Source organism: Podarcis filfolensis (genome assembly GCF_964270895.1).
Source record: "Podarcis filfolensis genome assembly, chromosome: 12".
In the NCBI taxonomy this organism is placed as follows: Eukaryota; Metazoa; Chordata; class Lepidosauria; order Squamata; family Lacertidae; genus Podarcis; species Podarcis filfolensis.
Window position 1 is genome coordinate 55,165,169 of NC_139614.1, and position 21,072 is coordinate 55,186,240.

A 21,072-nucleotide genomic window follows, 5' to 3' on the forward strand; every position below is an offset into this window, starting at 1 on the left:
CATTTCAAAAAGAATGGGAGAAGTTTATGTTGTCCATAGGAAAGATGTGTGTGAAATAGAGAAACCAGTAGAATTGAAATAAACTTCATAATGTAAAATATAAATATTTTATAATTATATAAATATAATTTAATAAATTATAATGATATAAATAAATTATAATTCTATAAATATAATTATATAAATATAATTATTGGAATAATAATAATAATGACGATAAGAAGTACAATGTACAATGTAATCAAAGCAACCAATGGTGGTTGCAAATAATATATAGACAGACAAGAATTGTATATATAGAAGGGTTTATTTATTTACAGACAATTTATGGACAAATGGGGATATGGGTGGCGCTGTGGGTAAAACCACAGCCTTCGAATCCCTGTGACGGGGTGAGCTCCCGTTGTTCGGTCCCTGCTCCTGCCAACCTAGCAGTTCAAAAGCACGTCAAAGTGCAAGTAGATAAATAGGTACCGCTCCAGCGGGAAGGTAAATGGTATTTTCATGCACTGCTCTGGTTTCACCAGAAGTGGCTTAGTTATGCTGGCCACATCACCCGGAAAAACTGTCTGCGGACAAACACCGGCTCCCTCAGCCTACAGAGCGAGATGAGCGCACAACCCCAGAGTCGTTCGTGACTGGACTTAATTGTCAAGGGTACCTTTACCTTAAGCAGCAGTTACATTGTTACAAGCTTGGGGGAATGACCCCCTCCCCACCTTAAACCCAATATATTAATAAATGCCAAGATTTTGCGGGTGGCACTGTGGGTTAAACCACAGAGCCTAGGACTTTCCGATCAGAAGGTCGGCGGTTCGAATCCCCGCGATGGGGTGAGCTCCCGTTGCTTGGTCCCTGCTCCTGCTCACCTAGCAGTCTGAAAGCACGTCAAAGTGCAAGTAGATAAATAGGTACTGCTCCGGCGGGAAGGTAAACAGCATTTTACCTTTTATGGACAAATGTGTAAGCAGAACAATATATACAATGGATAAAGACAATGCAAAAAATTTGGAAGTGACATAAAGAAGTCAGAAGAAGTCAGCTTGTAGGAGCACACTATCAATGTAAAATGTAATATGTATTTGAAGTATAAAGAATATGTATTTGAAGCTAATAAAGATTATATTTACAAAAAACAATGCTTCGCCAAGGAAGGTAAGAGGCGGCCCCTGGGCGGGCAGGGAGGGCTACGACTGGTGCATCTCCGCCGGTGGCACTGCGTGATTGATCGCTTGACTGGTGCTGAGTGTGCCCGGGAAAACGCCGCCTGCCGCTTCTTAGCTGTGGCTGATCTCTTCAACCGGGTCATCATGCACTCCTACAGAATCTACAGGCTCTCCACAACCCTCTACTGACAATTTAACCAGTCTGAGACATAGCACATGTGACAAGCTAACAAATGCCCCCTCCTGCCCCCCTGGGTTTCCGGTGTGGCCTTCACAGATACTGGCACAAATTGGGGAGGGGGGTGTTATATATCTCCTTGGTCAAAAGCCAAGGAGCCAATGGCTGCTGAGCTGCGCCCCTCATTGTGAGGTCTGAGGGGTGATGGCGATGCCTCCCCAGATGCTGCAATTGTGATGCCACAAAAACATTGGGCAGCTGAGAGGGTATAAATGTTGGCCAAGTCAAAGGCCGAGGCAGTTGCCTCAGTGGAGGCACTCAGCTCGGGTGGTCTCCTGCCCCGTGGGGCAAGCTGGCCGGAGGAAGGAGGCGATCGCCCGGCGCTGGGATGCTGTGGAGCAAGGAGAAGGCAAGTTGAGGTTTACTTGCTGGTGGGATCGCACCTGAAGGTGGATGAAATTCAGCTCTGAAGCAGGGGGAGGTCTGGCAATGGACCTGGCGCGGCTGTTGGTGGTGGACGGATTGCCGGAAGGTTTGCATTCAGTGCCTGGTTGATGCCGCAAGGCTACAAGACTGGCCGAGGGGATGCAAACGGGTTTGGAAGCCTAGTTTGTTTATTAACAGGCGGACAAACCGAGGAGGGAAGCTGCCCCTTTGGCGGCGGGTGAGTGTCCCTTGGCGAATCTGTGGTGAGGGAGAGTTGCCCATCGGCTTCTAGTGGTGGCGCCTTGGTGAAGCCAGGTTCACATTTGGGGATGTCAGTGGAGGCCGAGAGGCCCGTGAAGCTGGCCGATCCATTTGTGAACGCTATCTGGTGACATTCACCTTTGTCTTTGGCCCTCAACCTAATGTCAACAGACCTACCTTTTGAGAATGTCAGCTTGCTGACATTCGTAGAGCTCTTGACCTTACGTCGACGACCAAAGCGAGGAGGGAAACTACCCGGCACAGCCCTAGAGGTGGAAACCAGGGAAACCAGTGTAGTCCCTTGTGGATCTACCGCTTCAAACTGGTGGCCCTCCACTTCTGCAACCTGCCTTGACGGGGCAGGCCAGTCAGGGATGAAGTTGTCAGACCAAAGCCTGTGGAAGAGTCTGGGTGGACGCTGGATAGTCGCCATCCCATCAACGTGTTTGCCTTTGCCTTTCAGGGACATCCAATGCCGGCGAAGTTTTCCCCAAGACCAGACGGTGGCGGCAAGCTGGCAAGTGGAAGGAGGCAATCGCCTGGTGTTGGGATGCTGTGGAGCAAGAAGGCAAGGGGTCTACATTGACGCTGTCGGATGGTGGCCACCCCACTCATCTGTTTGCCTTTGCCTTTCAGGGATAGCCGGAGATAGCAAGGTTTCCCCCGAGACCAGCCATGAAAGTCATGAAGAGAACCACAGGACTTAAGCCAGACAGCTCCTGTTTTCTAAATAAACGGCTTTCTAATTTTTATTCAAAATAAACGTTTTCTGAAAAGAAATCTGTGTTTTGTGCCATGTTTTTATTGTATGGGAAATCTCTTAGTCATGTCACAGGAAGAGGGGGCTGCACCCCCTTGTGACATCACAGGGAGTTGGTAGCCAATGGCCACAGCTGGGGAAACATCTGCACAGCCCTCCCAGGCCTCACAATGGGGGGAGTCACCTCATTTTTAATAACTGCTGAGGTGCCCCCCCCATTGTGAGGCCAGCGAGGGCTGTGCAGATGTTGCCCTAGATGTGGCTGTTGGCCACGGATTCCCTATGATGTCACAGACATCCACCAACTCCCTGTGATGTCACAAACTGACATGGCAAATGAGGGGAAAGAGGCAGTTTCTGGAGAGGGAGTTTGGGGGCAGGCAGGGCCAGCTGGGGACACAGAATCGAGTTGCCAACATTTGTGCCCTGTGGGCTGATCTCACCTACGCAGCTGCCAATAAAATAAAACAAAATCACAATTGCTTTTGTCAGCCCACCGCTCATAGGTGGTTGGAGATAAGGGAGGTGAATTCAGAGGGAAATGTACTGTAAAATGACCCCACAGTGAAAGCAAACCCTCCAAGTGCTATTTTCCGGGGACAGCCGCCCCAGTTTCTAATTTGATCCCAGAATGTTGTGGCGCTACCTGAAGGAAGGAACTTTGAAGGGAGACTGCAAGCCGATTTCTGCTGGATTGCAAATGATGGGGCAATTCCCGTCTGTCACCATTGCAATCTGTTCTTTCCACATTTCTTTCACCTCTCCATTCACCACCGTGCATGTGAATTTCAGGAAGACACATCATCTGATGAAACAAGCTGTGTTCCAAGCAGTTTCACCAAAATGAGGGGAGGAAACATCAGGACCCATTTGCACTGTCCATTGGAAGTGGTAAGATGTCGCTTTAAACAATAAAACAATGATCAGGGTGGCGTTACAACGGCTACAGCAAACACAAGATACGATCACCAAGGCAACTATACGTAAACAAACAATAAAGGTCCACTGAAAAGGCAGATGATATACTTTCTTTCCCAAATAGGTTTTATCTTTAACACTCGCAAAAACAGTAAATAAAGAATTCACTTGTACTATATCAGTGGTTCAGTGCTCATTTCTTCTCTTTCCAGGATAGATTTTATATTGAACAATTGCATTGGAAGATACAGATTCACTGTTCCAGGAAACTCCCCAGCCAGGCAAAAGCATTTGAGGAGGGTGCAGAGCACGCTGGGTGAAGCCGGGTTTAGCCTGGGAAGAATCCTGAGTGGAAGTTGCAAGTTGGTGGCCACCACTGCCTCTTGTGGTAGGGAGTTCCATGGTTCAACTCTGCTATAGAAAACTATATGCACCTTAACTGGGAATAAGCTCTGTGGAAGACAATACTACTTTTTTCTGAGCAGAAGTGTGTAGGATCGCTGTTAGTTACTAATTACCTGTTTTTAAAAATGAAAATGATCCAGTTAATATACTAACCAAAAGCACCAGAAAATCCTTTGTAGGAAAACTGAAAACGAGACAAGGTTTTATGAGTTGCATCCCCTGCCACATTCAGATAACCAGCTTTATGCAACTTCAAACATGGTATTTTAGAGCCCTTTGTGTCATCCAGGAGAGATTGTGAATCAGTACACCAGAGACCCAGGAGGCCAAAATCATATGCTTTTGCTTGGTGGGGTGGTGGGCGCGATTTAATATGTCTGCAAACCTTGATTAATCACACCAGTTAATCATTTGCAAATTACAGGCCTAATTTTTTTTTACAGAGCTTAAAATCTTGTTTTTCACAGTCACAGATATTCATCACACTGATACAGGGGTTTATTTTATTTTATTTAACATAAAGGGGCAAAAAGGCTGGTTTATTAAGAGGTGGGCAGGTCTGAAGGGCAGAAAACAAGTTGTCAAATACATGTTCCTCTGAATCCGTGGCAAATTCCTACAACTCTCCTGCGAAGACTGAACGCCAAGCATCACAACAGGGTGAGAGTTTTGAACTGACAAATCAAAAACTGGGGCCAGCCTTTCAAAGGAAATGTCCACACAGTGTAACAGTTATGGCAGCCAGGAAGACACTTTTAGATTCCCTGTAAAGACAGCTGCACATAATTCATAATCATAATTCATAATATCACTCGCTCTCTTATCAAGTAGCTTATTAAATGATCACCAAAGATAAATGACTTCTTTATCAGCTCGAACACGGGATGTTAAAGAGTTTTAAGAAATTCAACAGCTTAGAATGGCAATATCCAATAGCTGAAACTGTACAAGGGGAAATCTTCTCTTTTAACATGACACACGGAAAATGTTATAATTAAAGATTATAATAAAACCACACAAATATTAACACTCTCATCCACATTAAGCTGGTTTGAATTTTCAGGTAGACATTAAAAATAGACCCAAACATTGCCTTTTCCATTTCAAATTGCACCCAAGATTAGACAATTGTCCGAGGAAGATGATCCGGCCTTCTTGGACCTTTGTATCCCAAAGGGATGAAGAATACCTACCCACTGATTTCAAGTGACCCACAGCCAATCTTTTCTTTTGTCACACAATACAAAGAATACTATAACAGAATGTGAGTGTTTTCCAGAACCAGATCTGTAACATGCTTGTGTTCTTCCAAGCATTATCTGGCCTTGTGTTATGGACACGAAACAGTCTCAGAAATTAAAAGCTTGATGTTGAGGCCTAAGGACACAGAGTCCCAGTAACCTTGCTTCTGAACGCTGCCAGGATCTAGGAGGCGGCCAAGGTCTATGCAGTTTCCCAAAAGAATATTCCTCTGCCATCTTCCAAAGGCCAGACGCACGTTCCCCCACCTCTAAAGGACCATTTGCAGGCTCCAGAAGCACGACTTGACTTGGTCACTCTTCAGAATTTAATTCTGAGACGCCTTGTCTAATACAGGGAGTTTTTCAACCAGTGCTCTGTGGTCTATATTGATACTAGCTATGAGCCCGCCTTCGTTGCCATCTGAACCCGTGTAACTGATTTCCTCCCCAGCCAGTGTAGTCATTTGACCTCCTAATGCCTTCAGCACTGCATTGCCAGCGCAGATGTCCCACTTTTTGATGTACGTCACATGAATGTACACATCGGCTTTTTCCTGATCCTTCTCAGGCACATCCAGGAGCGAGAGAACTTTGTATCCTGGGTAGGAAATAATTGAGAGCTCATTACGTATATTTTACAAGCAGGTGTGGGTGTGTTTGAGCTACTCCCTGTAGGCGGTCCATGCAAAACTCTGCTTCTTTACACGAATAAAATTCTTAAAACTTTGGGTTTAGCTAAACAGTTCGAAAGCTCGATCAAAACTTGAACAAACTACAGCCTCTCTCATGGGTTATGTAGTGGCATACATACACCCATGGTCACCATCACCAGTGTGGAGATTTGGGCAGAGAACACTGTTCACTGCAAGCGTGTGACTAAGTAGGTGGTTTACTCTTACCCAGGACTCCCTGTCTGCAAAAGAAAGCACAAGAGACACCTGTTGATTCAGGGTAAACAGAAGTATTTGCTTCTGCAGGACACACCCTTTGTCCTGGCAGGTACAGTGCATCCTGGACGACTCCAGGAACTGATATGGAGACTGAGGAATTGTGTATGCTAGACCCACCAACAGTGTTTTGGACTCTCCCAACTCTATGATCATATTTATGACTCATATTTATCAAACTCCAAAAGCTGCTGGTATTCTTAGTCTGAGAAAATATTATACAATGACAGTTTTTTTTAAAAAAAATGTATGTATTTTACTACTTATTGATTTTTATATTTTTATTTGTAGTATTTTTGATAGTTCTTTTTTACTGCTTTTATTTTGTTGCGCGTGAACTTTGGCAATATTACAGCTGAACAGCAGCATGTGAAGAGAAATAAATTGGCAGCCTTGCAAGGCAAATCTGACACAGGACCATTTTGCAACCTACTTTCATTTGGTAGCTACAGAGTAATCTCAGAACCAAGGAAAAAACCTAGACTTCAACTCCCAACAGATACGGCAACGTTTTTACTGTTCGCCAACCATAAACAGTGTCCTGAGAGAGATTATATATTTCTAAATTAACTATTTGATCACTCTGTTGCCCGGAGAACCGTAATCATTTCACACCTTTAAACTGGCAACCACTCCTGAACTAATTTGCCAGGTGATGCAGCTTCCAAAACTCTTAATCTTTCAAAGATCCACTACCTAGTGAAAATCTAGCACCTCTCCTCATCAATTAAGTACCTTCAGGCTCGAAAGATTCCAACAATGGCGTCTCCGGAAATTTTTACATATCACTTGGAAAGACAGGTGAACTAATGTCAGTGTACTGGAAGAAGCAAAGATCACCAGTGTCGAAGCAATGATTCTTCAACATCTACTTCGTTGGGCTGGTCATGTTGTGCGGATGTCTGATTATCATCTTCCAAAGCAACTACAGTCGTACCTTGGAAGTCGAACAGATTCCGTTCCGGAAGTCCGTTCAACTTCCAAAACGTTCAGAAACCAAAGTGCGGCTTCTGATTGGCTTCAGTAAGCTCCTGCAGCCAATCGGAAGCCCAGTCGGATGTTTGGGTTCCAAAGAACGTTCGCAAACTGGAATACTCACTTCTGGGTTTGGAGCATTCGGGAGCAAAAACGTCCAAGGTGTTCAGGATCCAAGGTACGACTGTACTCTATTCCCAACTTAAGAATGGAAAGCAAAATGCCAATGGACAACAAAAGAGGTTTAAAGGTGTTCTCAAGGCAAATCTTTAAAAATCCAGTATAAGCATGGGTAATTGGGAAACACTGGCCTGTGAGCATTCCAGTTGGGGAGTAGTCTCTGCCAAAGGTGTCATGGACTTTGAAGAAACACAAACGCAAGGAGAAATGAGCTAAGAGGAAGGCATGTTTTAGAAACCCTCATTGTGATCAACTCCCGGCCAGAAACCTATGTTCCCACGGTGCAAGGATGTTTGGATCCAGAATTGGCCTCCAAAGTCACTTACAGACACACCGTTAAGACCGTGTTCATGGAAGACAATCTTACTTGGCTGTGAGGGATTGCCAAAGACAATGGCAGCAACCCTATATAAACTTACTTAGGAGTACGTCTCACCAAACTCCCAAGGAGGAGCTTATGGACAGGACTGCACTGTTGGCTACGCCTGCGTCTCTGCCCCTTACGTCTATAAACACCATGTCCTCTGCTCTCATAAATGAGGGAACTTAAGAACCTTGACCACATCTCACACTGCAACCACGTACATTTCCAGTGCACTATTTCGACATTAATAAAATGAGGGACAATGAGAGAACAAACCTGCTCCTCCAGCTTTAATGATTGCAGTTTTATTTCCAAAGGTCTGCCAAGCAAGCTGCCTGACTTTCCCTTCGTGGGAACGGGAGACAATGATTGTTGGTGTCTGCTCATTGTAGGAAGAACGAGGCTTAATATTTGATCCTCCGTCAACCATGGCCCAGGCTGCAAAACAGGCATGTCATCAGTGGCCAGTGGGTGGGTAGCTGGGTCTTCCAATTGCTTGGCAGATAAGGGTTTTCAGGGCTACCCAGCTATATTTGGCAAAAAAACCCTTATGCTTCTGTATTCCTATTTCTTCCTGAATTTCAGGAAGAGCCACCAAGCCCAGTTACAGGTTCAGAATTGCAGGGATTCGACTAGATGATCCCTTTCCAATTCTACAGTTCTATGATTCTGTCTTTTGGTATCTAGTATGCATATATGCCATTCCTTTGGCCAGCACATCTCACATGGAATCACAGAACAGTAGAGTTGGAAGAGACCCCAAGGATCATCTAGTCCAGCTGGAATGTAGGAATATGCAGCTGTCACATACAGGAATCAAACCTGCAACCTTGGCGCTATCGGCACCACACTAGGCCTGGGCGATGTATCAATATATCGCCCAGAACCGGTATGAGGAGCAGTCCGCGATGTTGGTTTCACTCAGTGGTATATTGCTCATGAAACCGCTGCGCTTCTGAGTCCCTCTGCTAGAAGTGCAACTTCATCCAGAGGGTGCTGCTAATAGAGGGACTCAGAAGAACAGCAGCATAGCTGTCAAACTTCCCTTTTTCCCCGGGAAATTCCCTTATTCCAGCGCCGTTTCCCCGCTGCTATCCCGGATTGTCAGATAGCCCATAGACTGTCCCTGGGACAGGTGAGGCTGCTGATCCCTTATTTTCGAGGCTGCTGATCCCTTATTTTCAAATCTGAAAGTTGACAGCTATGCACAGCAGTTTCACCAGCGATATACCGCTGAGTGAAACCGACATCACGGTCTGCCCTCATACAGAGCAGAGGGAGAAACAAGCTGCATCGGCGAGGCACTGATACAGCTTGTTCCTCCCTCCGCATCTTTAAACTGCTTGGCTGAGGGGTGCCCAGTTGCCGCTCCCTTCAGCCAAGCATATAATGGAGCCCCCAGGTTGGCACTGGCTTGCCCCAGCCGGCAGTGGAGTGGGGCTTCCATGAAACTGCCCTTTCCCATCTGAGCAACCGCAAAACCTCAGATGCATCAGATAGCTCAGCTGGGGTGGGGAGAGACTTCTTCTATGCCCCAGGTGCCCGAAGCCCGATGCTGCTGTGGCGTCGGATATCTCAGATGGGGGACGGGGGGTGAAAGAAGCCTCCTCCCACCCCAGCTGAGCGATCCAATGCTGCGGACGGGGTGGGATGAGGAGTCTTCTTCTACGCCACAGCTGAACGAAGCCCGATGCTGCTGAGGCGTCAGGGGTCGCTCAGCTAGGGTGGAGGGAGCCCTCTCCCCCCCCCCCAGCTGAGCAGTGGCCTGGACCAGCTGCATTGGCCCTAGCCTGCAAGGCGCTGGGGTGAAGGGGCCCCAGCTCTGGTGGTGAGAGCTGTGGCAGTTTCACCCTACGTCTAGCCGGCTGGGGCCAATGCAGCTTGTTTCAACATCGCGGTATATCGCTAAACCGCAATGTCTGGCTGGTGATACATCGCAATGTTGAAAATCTAACAGCGCCCAGCCCTGCACCTATAAGGTGCCACAGCATCAACCATAATAATAATAATAATAATAATAACAACATTTTATTTACATCCCGCCCTCCCCAGCCAAAGCTGGGCTCAGAGCGGCTAAGAACAGTAAAATAATACAGAATTCTAAAATCAATTCATTTTACCCTGCTGAGGGTTAGGAATCATACATCACTATTCAACACCATTGTGAATGGAAATAAAACTATGTCACATACCTGTGTATCCAGAAAATGGCTTGTGTATTACTCCTATTACTGGCTTGCCATTTACAGCTGCACAGACCATAGTAGTAACATACTGTCGAAGATTCTCTGAAGGGAGGATAGGAAGAATGTCAACACTTCTCATTTGTACAGCGTAAAGCACAACACTAAACTAACTTTTAAACCAGATATGACAAGGCAAGACACCAACCTGAAAGGTGTAAAATTAGAAAGTAAATCCAACTTTGGGTATTGGTGCATTATATCATTTTGATTGAATAGTATTTCTGTAAGTACACAGTCCTACTCTGCTCTTCCCCCTTTCAATCCTAGGCTTCAGATATTGTATTTACTTAACCTATGCACAAGAGCCAACACAAAACACAGTCTGGATTTAATATACAGCAGAAGTTTCAACATAAATCAGAATGCACTTAAGACGGCAGTGTGAACACCAATTGTTCTCTCGTGTTCAACAGCTTAGCTGTCTTTGCATATTTGAGTTCTTAAACTGTCCCCCCTTTACTCCAAATCCCTGAAGAAATTATGCTAATGAAATATTTAAAATATTGCTTTGTTTCATCACTCAAAGAGCTGGTTCAGTGTAAAGATTCGGTGTTAAAGGAAAAAGCCTTTTGCCTTCTGTTAAAGGAAAAAGGACCCCCCTCCTCTGCTCACATTCATTCCTTCAACTTAATTACTGCCTCTTTTGCAGAAACCATTGTGCTTTGGAGGTAATGGCAAACTGTGGTTCGTGACTGACATGAACCCAAGTGAGTGAACAGAAGGAGAAACAGGGAGCACAAGGCTTGCTCCAACAGGGCCAAATCAAAACAATAGCTTGGAGTTAACATCTGAACCTTGCCGTAATGACAACAGAACCCAGCATGGTGTCCCCCCAAGGTGTTTTTGGGTTCCAGTTCCCTTCAGCCCCAGCCAGCGTGGCCAATGCTCAGGAATGCTGGGAGTTGTAGTCCAACATTGTCTGGAGGCCACCATGTAGGCTGCTATTGTTCACTTGCCATGTTAAGTAGCTTGGACAGCATCCTGCAACTTCTGGCAGTTTATGGAGCTATCCAAAAATATGTCACGTCACACACACCCAATCCCCATTTCAAGCAGAAACCTGCAAGATTTTTGTTCAAGCATGACATAGATCTATAAATAAGTCCACACATTAAGTAAAGAAAGAAAAGAAGGAAAGCCACACCCAGCATCACTACAAAAAAAAAAACACCCCTACTGTCTTCTAATTCCAACCTGATTTATGCTGCAAACCACAAAGGTCTCACTCCAGAAGTCCATGGGACCATTAAAAGGTGCAAAGCAGTTTCCCACAGGCAGCACTATCCCATGATCAGACAAATTCCTTCCGTTTTTGTATAAGAGAAAGGCGAAAGAGAAAGGGACCCCTGACCATTAGGTCCAGTTGTGACCGACTCTGGGGTTGCGGCGCTCATCTCGCTTTACTGGCCGAGGGAGCTGGCGTACAGCTTCCGGGTCATGTGGCCAGCATGACTAAGCCGCTTCTGATGAACCAGAGCAGCCACAGAAACACCGTTTACCTTCCCGCTGGAGTGGTACCTATTTATCTACTTGCACTTTGACGTGCTTTCGAACTGCTAGGTTGGCAGGAGCAGGGACCGAGCAACGGGAGCTCACCCCAGCGCGGGGATTTGAACCGCCGACCTTCTGATCGGCAAGTCCTAGGCTCTGTGGTTTAACCCACAGCACCACCCGCGTCCCCCAGAGAAACGCTAGGCTTTGTAAAATTAAAGTGTATGAGCCATAGCATACAAGCACAATGTTAAAGTTAATTCCCCCCAGTCATGATAGGGAGCTGCCCTGGTGAGATGCCATTGTAAGGGGTGGGGTGCTACACAGAGTAGCAGTAAGCCAAAAGTAGCTCAGTGCTGGTTACCTGTATATTCCTGAGTTGCATCCAATGGATCAATCCACACAGTAACACTGTCTGCTTGGACCAATTTGGGCTGAATTTGGTTCTTTATAGCTTCAGGAATAGTTCGGTCCCAAGAAATTATCTCCTGGTCATCTGCATCTACATGTTCCTCTGTGTTTATCTAATGACAAAGAGAGAGTATGTAATTAAATAAGCATGTAACTGTTGCAACACTTCCATTCCTTCCCTGGAACTTTCACCTCCAAAAGAGCATGCATACAATATTTTAATGATTACAGGTGACTGCTCAAAAACTCCACTAAATTTCAGTATGCCAATTCAATACTTCTCCCAAACAGTTTTGTTTCACAGCATGCCATTTGTTTTTCACACAGTATGTATCCAGACACTTAATCCATTAAAAATTAGAACACCTATGAAATGCAGTAAAAGCATGTACACCTACTCTTACAAGTTTTGTGAAATACAAATTGTAATACAATAAAATACCATCAAAAAAATAAAAGAACCAATTAAAATCATCCTGCATCAAGCACAGCGCACTATGGTTGCTACAGCAGGCAAAACAATCATTAAGCCAAGACTATCAGCAATTTTCAAGTGGCCTGTGAGGGGGAAACAGTTTGGGATCTATTAATCCCAAATACACCTTATTTTTTATTTTGCTTTGCACAAATATGCCAAAGCAAGTTCAGATCAATTCAGATTAGGTAATCCAGCGAAAGGGAATTTCTCCACAGTGCAACAATGTCTTACACACACACATATATATATATATATATATATATATATATATATATATATATATATATATATATATATCTGTTTCATCTGTTACGCAGTCAGGATATATTTACCAACTTCACAGAAGTTCCACAACCGCCAAACTGCCATGCTTAAGATTCCCAGAGATGGAGATTGCATTCACTTGAGACAGTTGAGAATGCGAAACTCCCATGGACCAATAAGAAAGAAAACCCAGCCGCAACATTATTTACCAAACGGTTTAAACCCAAATCCAATGAAATAATGACCGGATTTGACCATGCTTAGCAAAATGCAAGAGTCAATCCTTTAATGTTTATGGTATTTGTTCATAATAATTCAAGAATTACAGAAAATTTTCTTTCCCCCAATTCATACATGTTTTATATATTTACATATGTGTGTGTGTGTGTGTACACACATACACATACATACACATATACAGTGGATGCTCGGGTTGCGAACGTGATCCGTGTGGGATGCACGTTTGCAACCCGCAGCAGCGCGTCTGCGCATGCGCGGGTTGCGATTTGGCGCTTTTGTGCAAAGCATGATTTAGCGCTTCTGCGCATGCACGACCCCCGAAACCCAGAAGTAACCCATTCCAGTACTTCCAGGTTTTGGTGGGTCCATAACCCGAAAAAACGCAACCTGAAGCATCTGTAACCCAAAGTATGACTGTATGTGTGTACACACACACATATGACCACTGTAACTGATAGCTTTCTTCTTGCACCTGTTAAATGAGCATCTTAATGGATTCTTCCATGTTCACACACGAGGAGCAACTGTGGGAATGAATGACTCCATGCCCCACTCTTTGCTCACTACGAGTTGAAGAGAGAAACATCCAGTCTTTGTGGATTTGAAGGGTTCTGAATAGGCAGGGAGTCCAGGATGCTCAAAGTTTCAGAGGTTTGCCCTCCAACACATGGAGAGCAATGCAGGAGCACAGCTAGTCCATTCATCCCCACCCATGCGTTCTTCAGTGCTAACAATGCCTGAAGAGGATTAATATAATTTCCCAATGTGGGGCTTAAAGCAGCAAGGCAGTGCTAAAGTCAAAACTGAAATGAAACTGGGTGTGGGTGTCACATCACATGTAATACACAGATGTTTTGATAACTGGATTCTTTCACAATTCAGACCCCAAGTGTACATTTCACAATTCAGACCCTGAGCAGTCCCTATTGTATAACTAAGTTCTTCTACCTGTCATACTCTGAAATAGAAAGCCCATAGGGAAATCTCCAGGACAGCGGGGAAGCGCAGCGCGTCTTCCCCACTGTCCTCGGACCTCCTCCGAAGGCTGGCGGTGGGGCGGAGAGACCTCCTCCCGCCGCCAGCCTTTGGAAGGCTGCTCCGAAGGCTGGCGGTGGGGCGGAGAGACCTCCTCCCGCCGCCAGCCTTTGGAAGGCTGCTCCGAAGGCTGGCGGCGGGAGGAGGTCTCTCCGCCCCACCGGCAGCCTTCGGAAGGCTGCTCCGAAGGCTGGCGGTGGGAGGAGGTCTCTCCGCCCCACCGGCAGCCTTCGGATGGCTGCTCCGAAGGCTGCCGGTGGGGCGGAGAGACCTCCTCCCGCCGCCAGCCTTCGGAAGGCTGCTCCGAAGGCTGGCGGTGGGGCGGAGAGACCTCCTCCCGCCGCCAGCCTTCGGAAGGCTCCTCCGAAGGCTGGCGGTGGGGCGGAGAGACCTTCTCCCCGCGCCAGCCTTCGGATGGCTGTCCTGAAGACTTGCGGTGGGAGGAGGGTTTTCCTTCCCACCGCCAACATTCAGAATGCTGTTCTGAATGTTGGCGGTGGGGAGGAAAAACCCTCCTCCCACCGCAAGCCCCGGGAACAGAGGAGAAGCGCTGCGCGCCTTCCCCTCTGTTCCCGTACCTGTCCTGAAGGCTTGCGGTGGGGAGAAAAGCCCTTCTCCGCACCGCCAGCCTGGCAAGCGGTCTCCATAGTAACGCATTAATTGATTTTCAATGCATTCCTATGGGAAACCGTGCTTCGCAAGACGAAAAACTCGCAAGAAGAAAAAACTTGCGGAACGAATTAATTTCTTCTTGCGAGGCACCACTGTACAAATAAACTTCAGAGGATTAATCCATATGGGGACAGGAGACTTGCCAAAACACCACTTTAGGTACCGGTAAGTCCTTCTTTTACTCTGTAATACTGGTCTACCCCCAAGAGCTATCCCAAAGATTTTGTATGTTAAATACTTTAAATGAAAAGGCTCTCAATAAATGCTATTACTATTACAGTGGTACCTCGGGTTACAGACACTTCAGATTACAGACTCCGCTAACCCAGAAATAGCACCTCGGGTTAAGAACATTGCTTCAGGATAAGAACATAAATCGCGCGGCGGCAGCGCAGCAGCAGCGGGAGGCCCCATTAGCTAAAGTGGTGTCTCAGGTTAAGAACAGTTTCAGGTTAAGAACGGACCTCCGGAACGAATTAAGTCCTTAACCAGAGGTAACACTATACTAACACTGTTTAGTCTCATAGGTGAGAGTCACCACCTTTCTCATAAAGCTACATGTATACTTGTAAAGCTAAACTGTACACATCTTTTGACTATTCAGGGCCAGCCCCCACCCCCATTGTATACAGTCCCTGCTGAAGCACACAATTTATTTTAGATAAGCAAACAGAAAATGGAAAGCAAGGGAAGCAAGGGAAATCTATGCCAGGGGTCAGCAGGAAGGAAGATTGGAGATCTACTGGCAGGTCTCGGGGCTGTTAGATCGGCAAGGGTTTCTGGTTCTCAGTTAACAACAACGAAAATGCCTTCCCTGCCTAAACTAGGTTGGTGAAATGGGGAACAGGGAAAACAGATTTGTGAGCACAAGGACTTCGAGCTCAGTGCAGTTCCGGTTCTGAAAACGAATTTCCTTGGCTCAGAAGCAACGCCCCGCTCATTCATTCTAATTACCATTTTTTTTGTGTATAAGACTTTTTTGCACACACAGAAAAAGGTAAAAAATTGGGGTCGCCTTATACACGGATGGTGAATGCACACGACTTAACTTGCTGCAGCTGCCATGAAGAAGCTGCCGGAACCATTGCAGGCTGACCACCCTGGCAATTTTTTCATTTGTTAGCAAATGTCTGTGTTGGAGCGCGTGTTTGCCCCAGAAAAGCTAAATAGCTTTGTGGTTGTTCACCCAAAAAGAAAAGCTCAATGCCTTTCCATCGCCGCTGATCATCTGGATTCTCACTTCTAGGGATATGGCAACCCGAAGTTACAGCCGTACCTTGGTTCTCAAACGTAATCCATTCCGGCAGTCTGCTTGACTTCCAAAATGTTTGAAAACCAAGGCGCAGCTTCCGACTGGCTGCAGGAGCTTCCTGCACTCAAGCGGAAGCCGCGTCAGATGTTCAGCTTCTGAAAGCTGTTCAAAAACTGGAATTTTCGGGGTTTGGGGAACCAAAATGTACGAGTACCAAGGCACTCGAGAACCAAGGTACAAGGGAGAAGAGTCGGTGGAAGAAGATTGGAAGAAATTTAAAGATTATATACAGAAATATTGTAAAATTAATGAGTGTTAGAAGGATGTTGGATTGAAATTAAGTGGTTTCCAGCTGTAATGCTTTAAGAGATATGAAAAAAGGGATTATAAATAGGTAATAATATAATGGTAAGGATTTGCTGAACTAACAATTTGGGGTGGAATACAAAAAAGGGAGGTATGAGGAGGTCCGGGAAACAAGTTAAAAGAAAATAAGTAATTGAAAATGTATGTGTGTGTTGTTTTTTCTTAAAAAGTTTCTTTATTCTGTATTTTTGTTATTCTGTTTTTTCTTTTTTATTTTATTGTAATATTATAAAAAATCTTAATAAATATCTTTAAAAAAAAAGAGAGAACCAAGGTACAACTACTGGTTTCTTAATTTTGGGTTCAATAAAATAGGGGTAGTCTTATACATGTGGGCATCTCACACACGGAAAAATGTAGTACCTCTTTTGCACCCGACTCTGGCTGATACACCTTGCGATTCTAGGGATGAGGGGAGCTGTAGTCCCACAGCAGCCGGGGACCCAAGCTTGAGAAACACTGGGCTTGAGCAGGGCCGCATTTAGGTTTGATGAGGCCCTCAGCTACTGAAGGTAATGGGGCCCTTTCTATGTCCAGCTGTCCTTTGTCAACAACAAATTGTTGCTGGTTTTTTTGTGTTGAGTATATGCTATATGGTAATTTATAGACCCAATAGGTATCTCAAGCCATTTGCACATGCAGAATGTAGGCACCCTATATAGAGAAATGAGCAAACCAGTGATATTTTAGGGAGCAGGCAAGCAGGCGGGGCCCGTGACTTACATCCTAGGAGCCTACACAACACAAAACACTGTTGCTGTATGTAGGTTTTATTTTATTTGTTTTTATCTTATATTTTGGAAATATACATCCAGGTTTTTTCCTTTCAATTTTTTGCCCCCCCCCCCAGAGCAGGGGTCAGCAAACTTCTTCAGCAGGGGGCCAGTCCACTGTTCCTCAGACCGTGTGGGGGGCCGGACTATATTTGGGGGGGGGGAATGAACAAATTCCTATGCCACACAGATAACCCAGAGATGCATTTTAAATAAAAGCACACATTCTACTCATGTAAAAACATGCTGATTCCCGGACCGTCCGTGCGCCAGATTTAGAAGGCGATTGGGCCGGATCCGGCCCCTAGGCCTTAGTTTGCCTACCCACGCCCAAGAGAGTGGGGCCCTAAGCTATAGCTTGTTTAGCTTATATGTAAATCTGCTTGAGCATCAGACTGGAACGTGGGAGTACAGTGGTACCTCGGGTTACATACGCTTCAGGTTACAGATGCTTCAGGTTACAGACTCTGCTAACCCAGAAATAGTACCTCGGGTTAAGAAATTTGCTTCAGGATGAGAACAGAAATTGTGCGGCAGCAGCAGCAGCAGCAGGCCCCATTAGCTAAAGTGGTGCTTCAGGTTAAGTACAGTTTCAGGTTAAGAACGGGCCTCCAGAACGAATTAAGTACTTAACCTGAAGCTCCCTCGGCCAATAAAGCGAGATGAGCACTGCAACCCCAGAGTCGGTCACGACTGGACCTAATGATCAGGGATCGCTTTACGGGGCACCAGGACAACTTAAGTACTTAACCCGAGGTACCACTGTAATAATAATATAATAATTTATTATTTATACCCTGCGGCTTCCAACAGAACACTAAAATACAATACAGTGGTACCTTGGGTTAAGTACTTAATTCGTTCCGGAGGTCCGTTCTTAACCTGAAACTGTTCTTAACCTGAAGCACCACTTTAGCTAATGGGGCCTCCCACTGCCACTGCACGATTTCTGTTCTCATCCTGAAGCAAAGTTCTTAACCCGAGGGTTCCCGGCTTCCGTGAGGATCAATTGATTGCTTGCTTGCTTGCTTGATTAACCATTACTATAGGAGTGAAATTGGGTGAGACGCTTCTAGGGTGCCATTTTGGGGGAGACGATCTCACTTTTATTATTTAAATTTGTTTTATTAAGTTTGCTTGACCACATCTCATTGTTATACAGTGGTACCTCAGGTTAAGTATTTAATTCGTTCCGGAGGTCCGTTCTTAACCTGAAACTGTTCTTAACCTGAAGCACCACTTTAGCTAACGGGGCCTCCCGCTGCCGCTGCATGATTTCTATTCCCATCCTGAAGCAAAGTTCTTAACCCGAGGTGCTATTTTTGGGTTAGTGAATCTGTAAACTGAAGTGTATGTAACCTGAAGCATATGTAACCCGAGGTACCACTATAGCATTGAAAGCTTCCCTAAACAGGGCTGCCTTCCGGGAGAGCTGAGTTCGAATCCCCGCTCGGCCCTGAAGCTCCGGGGGCAGCCGCCATCTCTCAGCCTAACCTACCTCGCAGGTACAGATAGGTAGCTGTGTTGGTCTGCCATAGTCAAAACAAAAAAAAATTTTTCCTTCCAGTAGCACCTTAAAGACCAACTAAGTTAGTTCTTGGTATGAGCTTTCGTGTGCATGCACACTTCTTCAGATACACTGAAACAGAAGTTGCCAGATCTTACGCCAAACCTTACGCCAAAGAATAAACGGACATAAATCGGACATCAAGAATCACAAGACAGAGAAACCAGTAGGAGAACACTTCAATCTCCCAGGACATTCTATACAAGATCTCAAAGTAGCTGTTTTACTACAAAGGAATTTCAGAAACAGACTGGAAAGAGAAGCTGCTGAATTGCAACTCATTACCAAACTTAAAACCATGGAGAGACCTGGTCTGAACAAAGACATTGGATTCTTATCTCATTATACATGACAAAGCCATTTTTCACCTTCTCACCCCTTGCTTTTTCCTGTAAGACCTATTGCAGTCGTTAAGAGTCGTCAACAGGCTCATCACAGCTATCTGCCAATCACCCATTCCCACCACCCTTCTGAGTAATACCCCTCCCCACCTTCTCACTATATAGAAGGATCTGGCAACTTCTGTTTCAGTGTATCTGAAGAAGTGTGCATGCACACGAAAGCTCATACCAAGAACTAACTTAGTTGGTCTTTAAGGTGCTACTGGAAGGAATTTTTTTTTGTTTGTTTTGACTACCTCGCAGGGTGGTTGTGGTGGGGATTAAAAGAGGAGGCGGCGGAGAATGGTGTGCGCCGCCTCGAGCCCTTGGGGAGAGAAAAGGCGGCCTACACCCTCACCTGCACCCTCGGGAAGGCGGCCTTGAGCAGGTAGTACATCTTCCGGTTGGAGAGGACGTCCCCGCTGGTCATCTTCTCGTCGGCCCCTTCGCGGGTCTTGCCCTTGGCCTTCTCGTTCAGGACGTTGCTGTCGCGGACCCGCCTCACCTCGGCGCCGCCTCGGGCCGCCGCCGCCACCGAGGCCGCCAGCAGCTCCCGCAGGTCCACGGTGCCCGAGGCCGGCGGCCCGCCCGCCGCCTCGGAGCCCCCAGCCGCCGCCACCGCCGACTCCCCTTCTCCCCCTCCGCCCAGCATGAAGAAGGCGAAGCGGCCGGCCAGGATCCCCGAGTAGAGGTGGTAGAGGACGCCCAGGCCCAGCAGGCCCACGACGGCCATCCCCAGAGGGGACAGCCGGATCCCCATGGGCGCCATGGCCGGAGAAGGAGGCGGAGAGGCCCGTCACCGGCAGCCCATGGCGGCCTCCTCACGTCGCCTCAGGCGGACCGACGCGGCCTGCACATCCGCGCCGGCCTTCTGCCGTTGCTAGGCGCCGCTCCGCTGCCGACGGAGCTCTTCTGAGGGGAGAACTGCAACTCCCGTCGTCCTCCGCCGTTGGGCAGGCCGGGAGGGGCTGATGGGAGTTGGAGTCCGCCGCAGCATCCGGGTTACTTCCGGGGCGGGCGGGTTTGACTCAGGGAGTGCGTGGCTGTTATTACGGACCACAACTCCCGTCGTCCCCGGCCGTCCGCCACGCTGGCTGGGGGTTGATGGGAGTTGGAGTCCCGTCCGCTGGGCTAAGTGAGAGGCGGGGCTGTCTTAGTGGCTCCCTAGGAGACACTCCCTCCCCGCCTGCGTGTGAGCTTGTATGTCAGAGGTGGGGAAATTGCGCCCCCTAGCGGCGGGGTTCGGGAGGACTACAGCTCCCGGCAACCTTTGCCGTCGCTCACGGTGGCTGGGGTTGATGGGAGTTGGAGTCCAGCGGCGTTACTGTGTGCGCAAAGCGAGCCTCGGGAACTCAGTGAGGCGTAGAGATAAGAAAAGTGAAGAGTTGCCCTCACCATGGATACTGCAAATCTGCGCAGCGGCATGGGATGTGCTCTCAAGCAGACATGCCCAGTGGAAGCAAATGAAGCCACGCGCCCTTTCCTCCCTCCTCCTTTCCCTGCAGTTCACAAGGGGAAGAAAGTTTTTTGCCTTCGCGTCCATGGGAGGAAAAAAAAAAGAGGCAAATCAGAAACATTCTGCAACAATTCGCACCTGTGTTATCATCTCTTTGCCTCCTAAACTGTGAACACCAAATGCTGTGAACCGCCCTGCAATCTATGAATGAAGGATGGTATACAAATTTAATAAATGGGTGGCGCTGTGGGTTAAACTCCCACTGGGGTGAGCTCCCGTTGCTCGGTCCAAGCACGTCAAAGTGCAAGTAGATAAATAGGTACCACTCTGGGGGGAAGGTAAACAGCGTTTCCGTGCACTGTTCTGGTTCGCCAGAAGCGGCTTAGTCCTGCTGGCCACATGGCCTGGAAGCTGTACGCCGGCTCCCTTAGCCAATAAAGCGAGATGAGCGCCGCAACCCCAGAGTCGGCCGCAACTGGACCTAATGGTCAGGGGTCCCTTTACCTTTTTAATAATAAACTAAGGAAATTTGCTCCACCCAATTTTGACACGGAAGTCTGAATCTTTGCAGAGGCTCGATCTGTTCTGAAATCTCATGCATCAACAACTAAGAGTACTGA

At 46.8% G+C, this 21,072-nt stretch overlaps 2 protein-coding genes and 1 long non-coding RNA gene across 7 annotated transcripts in view; 1 reads left to right on the forward strand and 2 right to left on the reverse strand.

Moving 5' to 3' along the window:
• Positions 1–21,072, reverse strand: part of LOC310746067 (polypeptide N-acetylgalactosaminyltransferase 4-like) — a 112,143-nt gene that overhangs the window by 81,041 nt on the left and 10,030 nt on the right. The gene's annotated exons all lie outside the window — the stretch shown is intronic.
• Positions 1,114–2,811, forward strand: LOC310746253. The gene is made up of 2 exons (XR_014540530.1): positions 1,114–1,753; positions 2,495–2,811. It is a non-coding gene; the product is annotated as an uncharacterized lncRNA (long non-coding RNA).
• BPNT2 (3'(2'), 5'-bisphosphate nucleotidase 2) lies at positions 4,604–19,903 on the reverse strand. Of its 2 annotated transcripts, none has more exons than XM_083579973.1 (5): positions 19,355–19,889; positions 11,923–12,082; positions 10,014–10,109; positions 8,098–8,259; positions 4,604–5,953 (listed from the first exon to the last, which is right to left on the reverse strand). In XM_083579973.1, the coding sequence occupies exons 1-5, from the start codon at positions 19,763–19,765 to the stop codon at positions 5,682–5,684; spliced, it is 1,101 nt and encodes a 366-aa protein (XP_083436099.1). In that variant the 5' UTR covers positions 19,766–19,889; the 3' UTR covers positions 4,604–5,681. The 2 variants fall into 2 exon arrangements, with proteins under 2 accessions (XP_083436099.1, XP_083436100.1); XM_083579974.1 differs by lacking the exon at positions 4,604–5,953 and adding an exon at positions 5,985–6,268 and having other exon boundaries at positions 19,355–19,903.

Bases quoted from the DNA above. Each gene is read 5' to 3' on its own strand.
- BPNT2 (XM_083579973.1), bottom strand. From the start codon at position 19,765: ATGGCGCCCATGGGGATCCGGCTGTCCCCTCTGGGGATGGCCGTCGTG. The intron at 10,110-11,922 runs GTAACCAGCACT...TCCTCCCTTCAG, and splicing joins TGCAACTCAGGAATATACAG to AGAATCTTCGACAGTATGTT. The intron at 8,260-10,013 runs GTATGTGACATA...CCTGTTTTGCAG, and splicing joins GCCATTTTCTGGATACACAG to CCTGGGCCATGGTTGACGGA.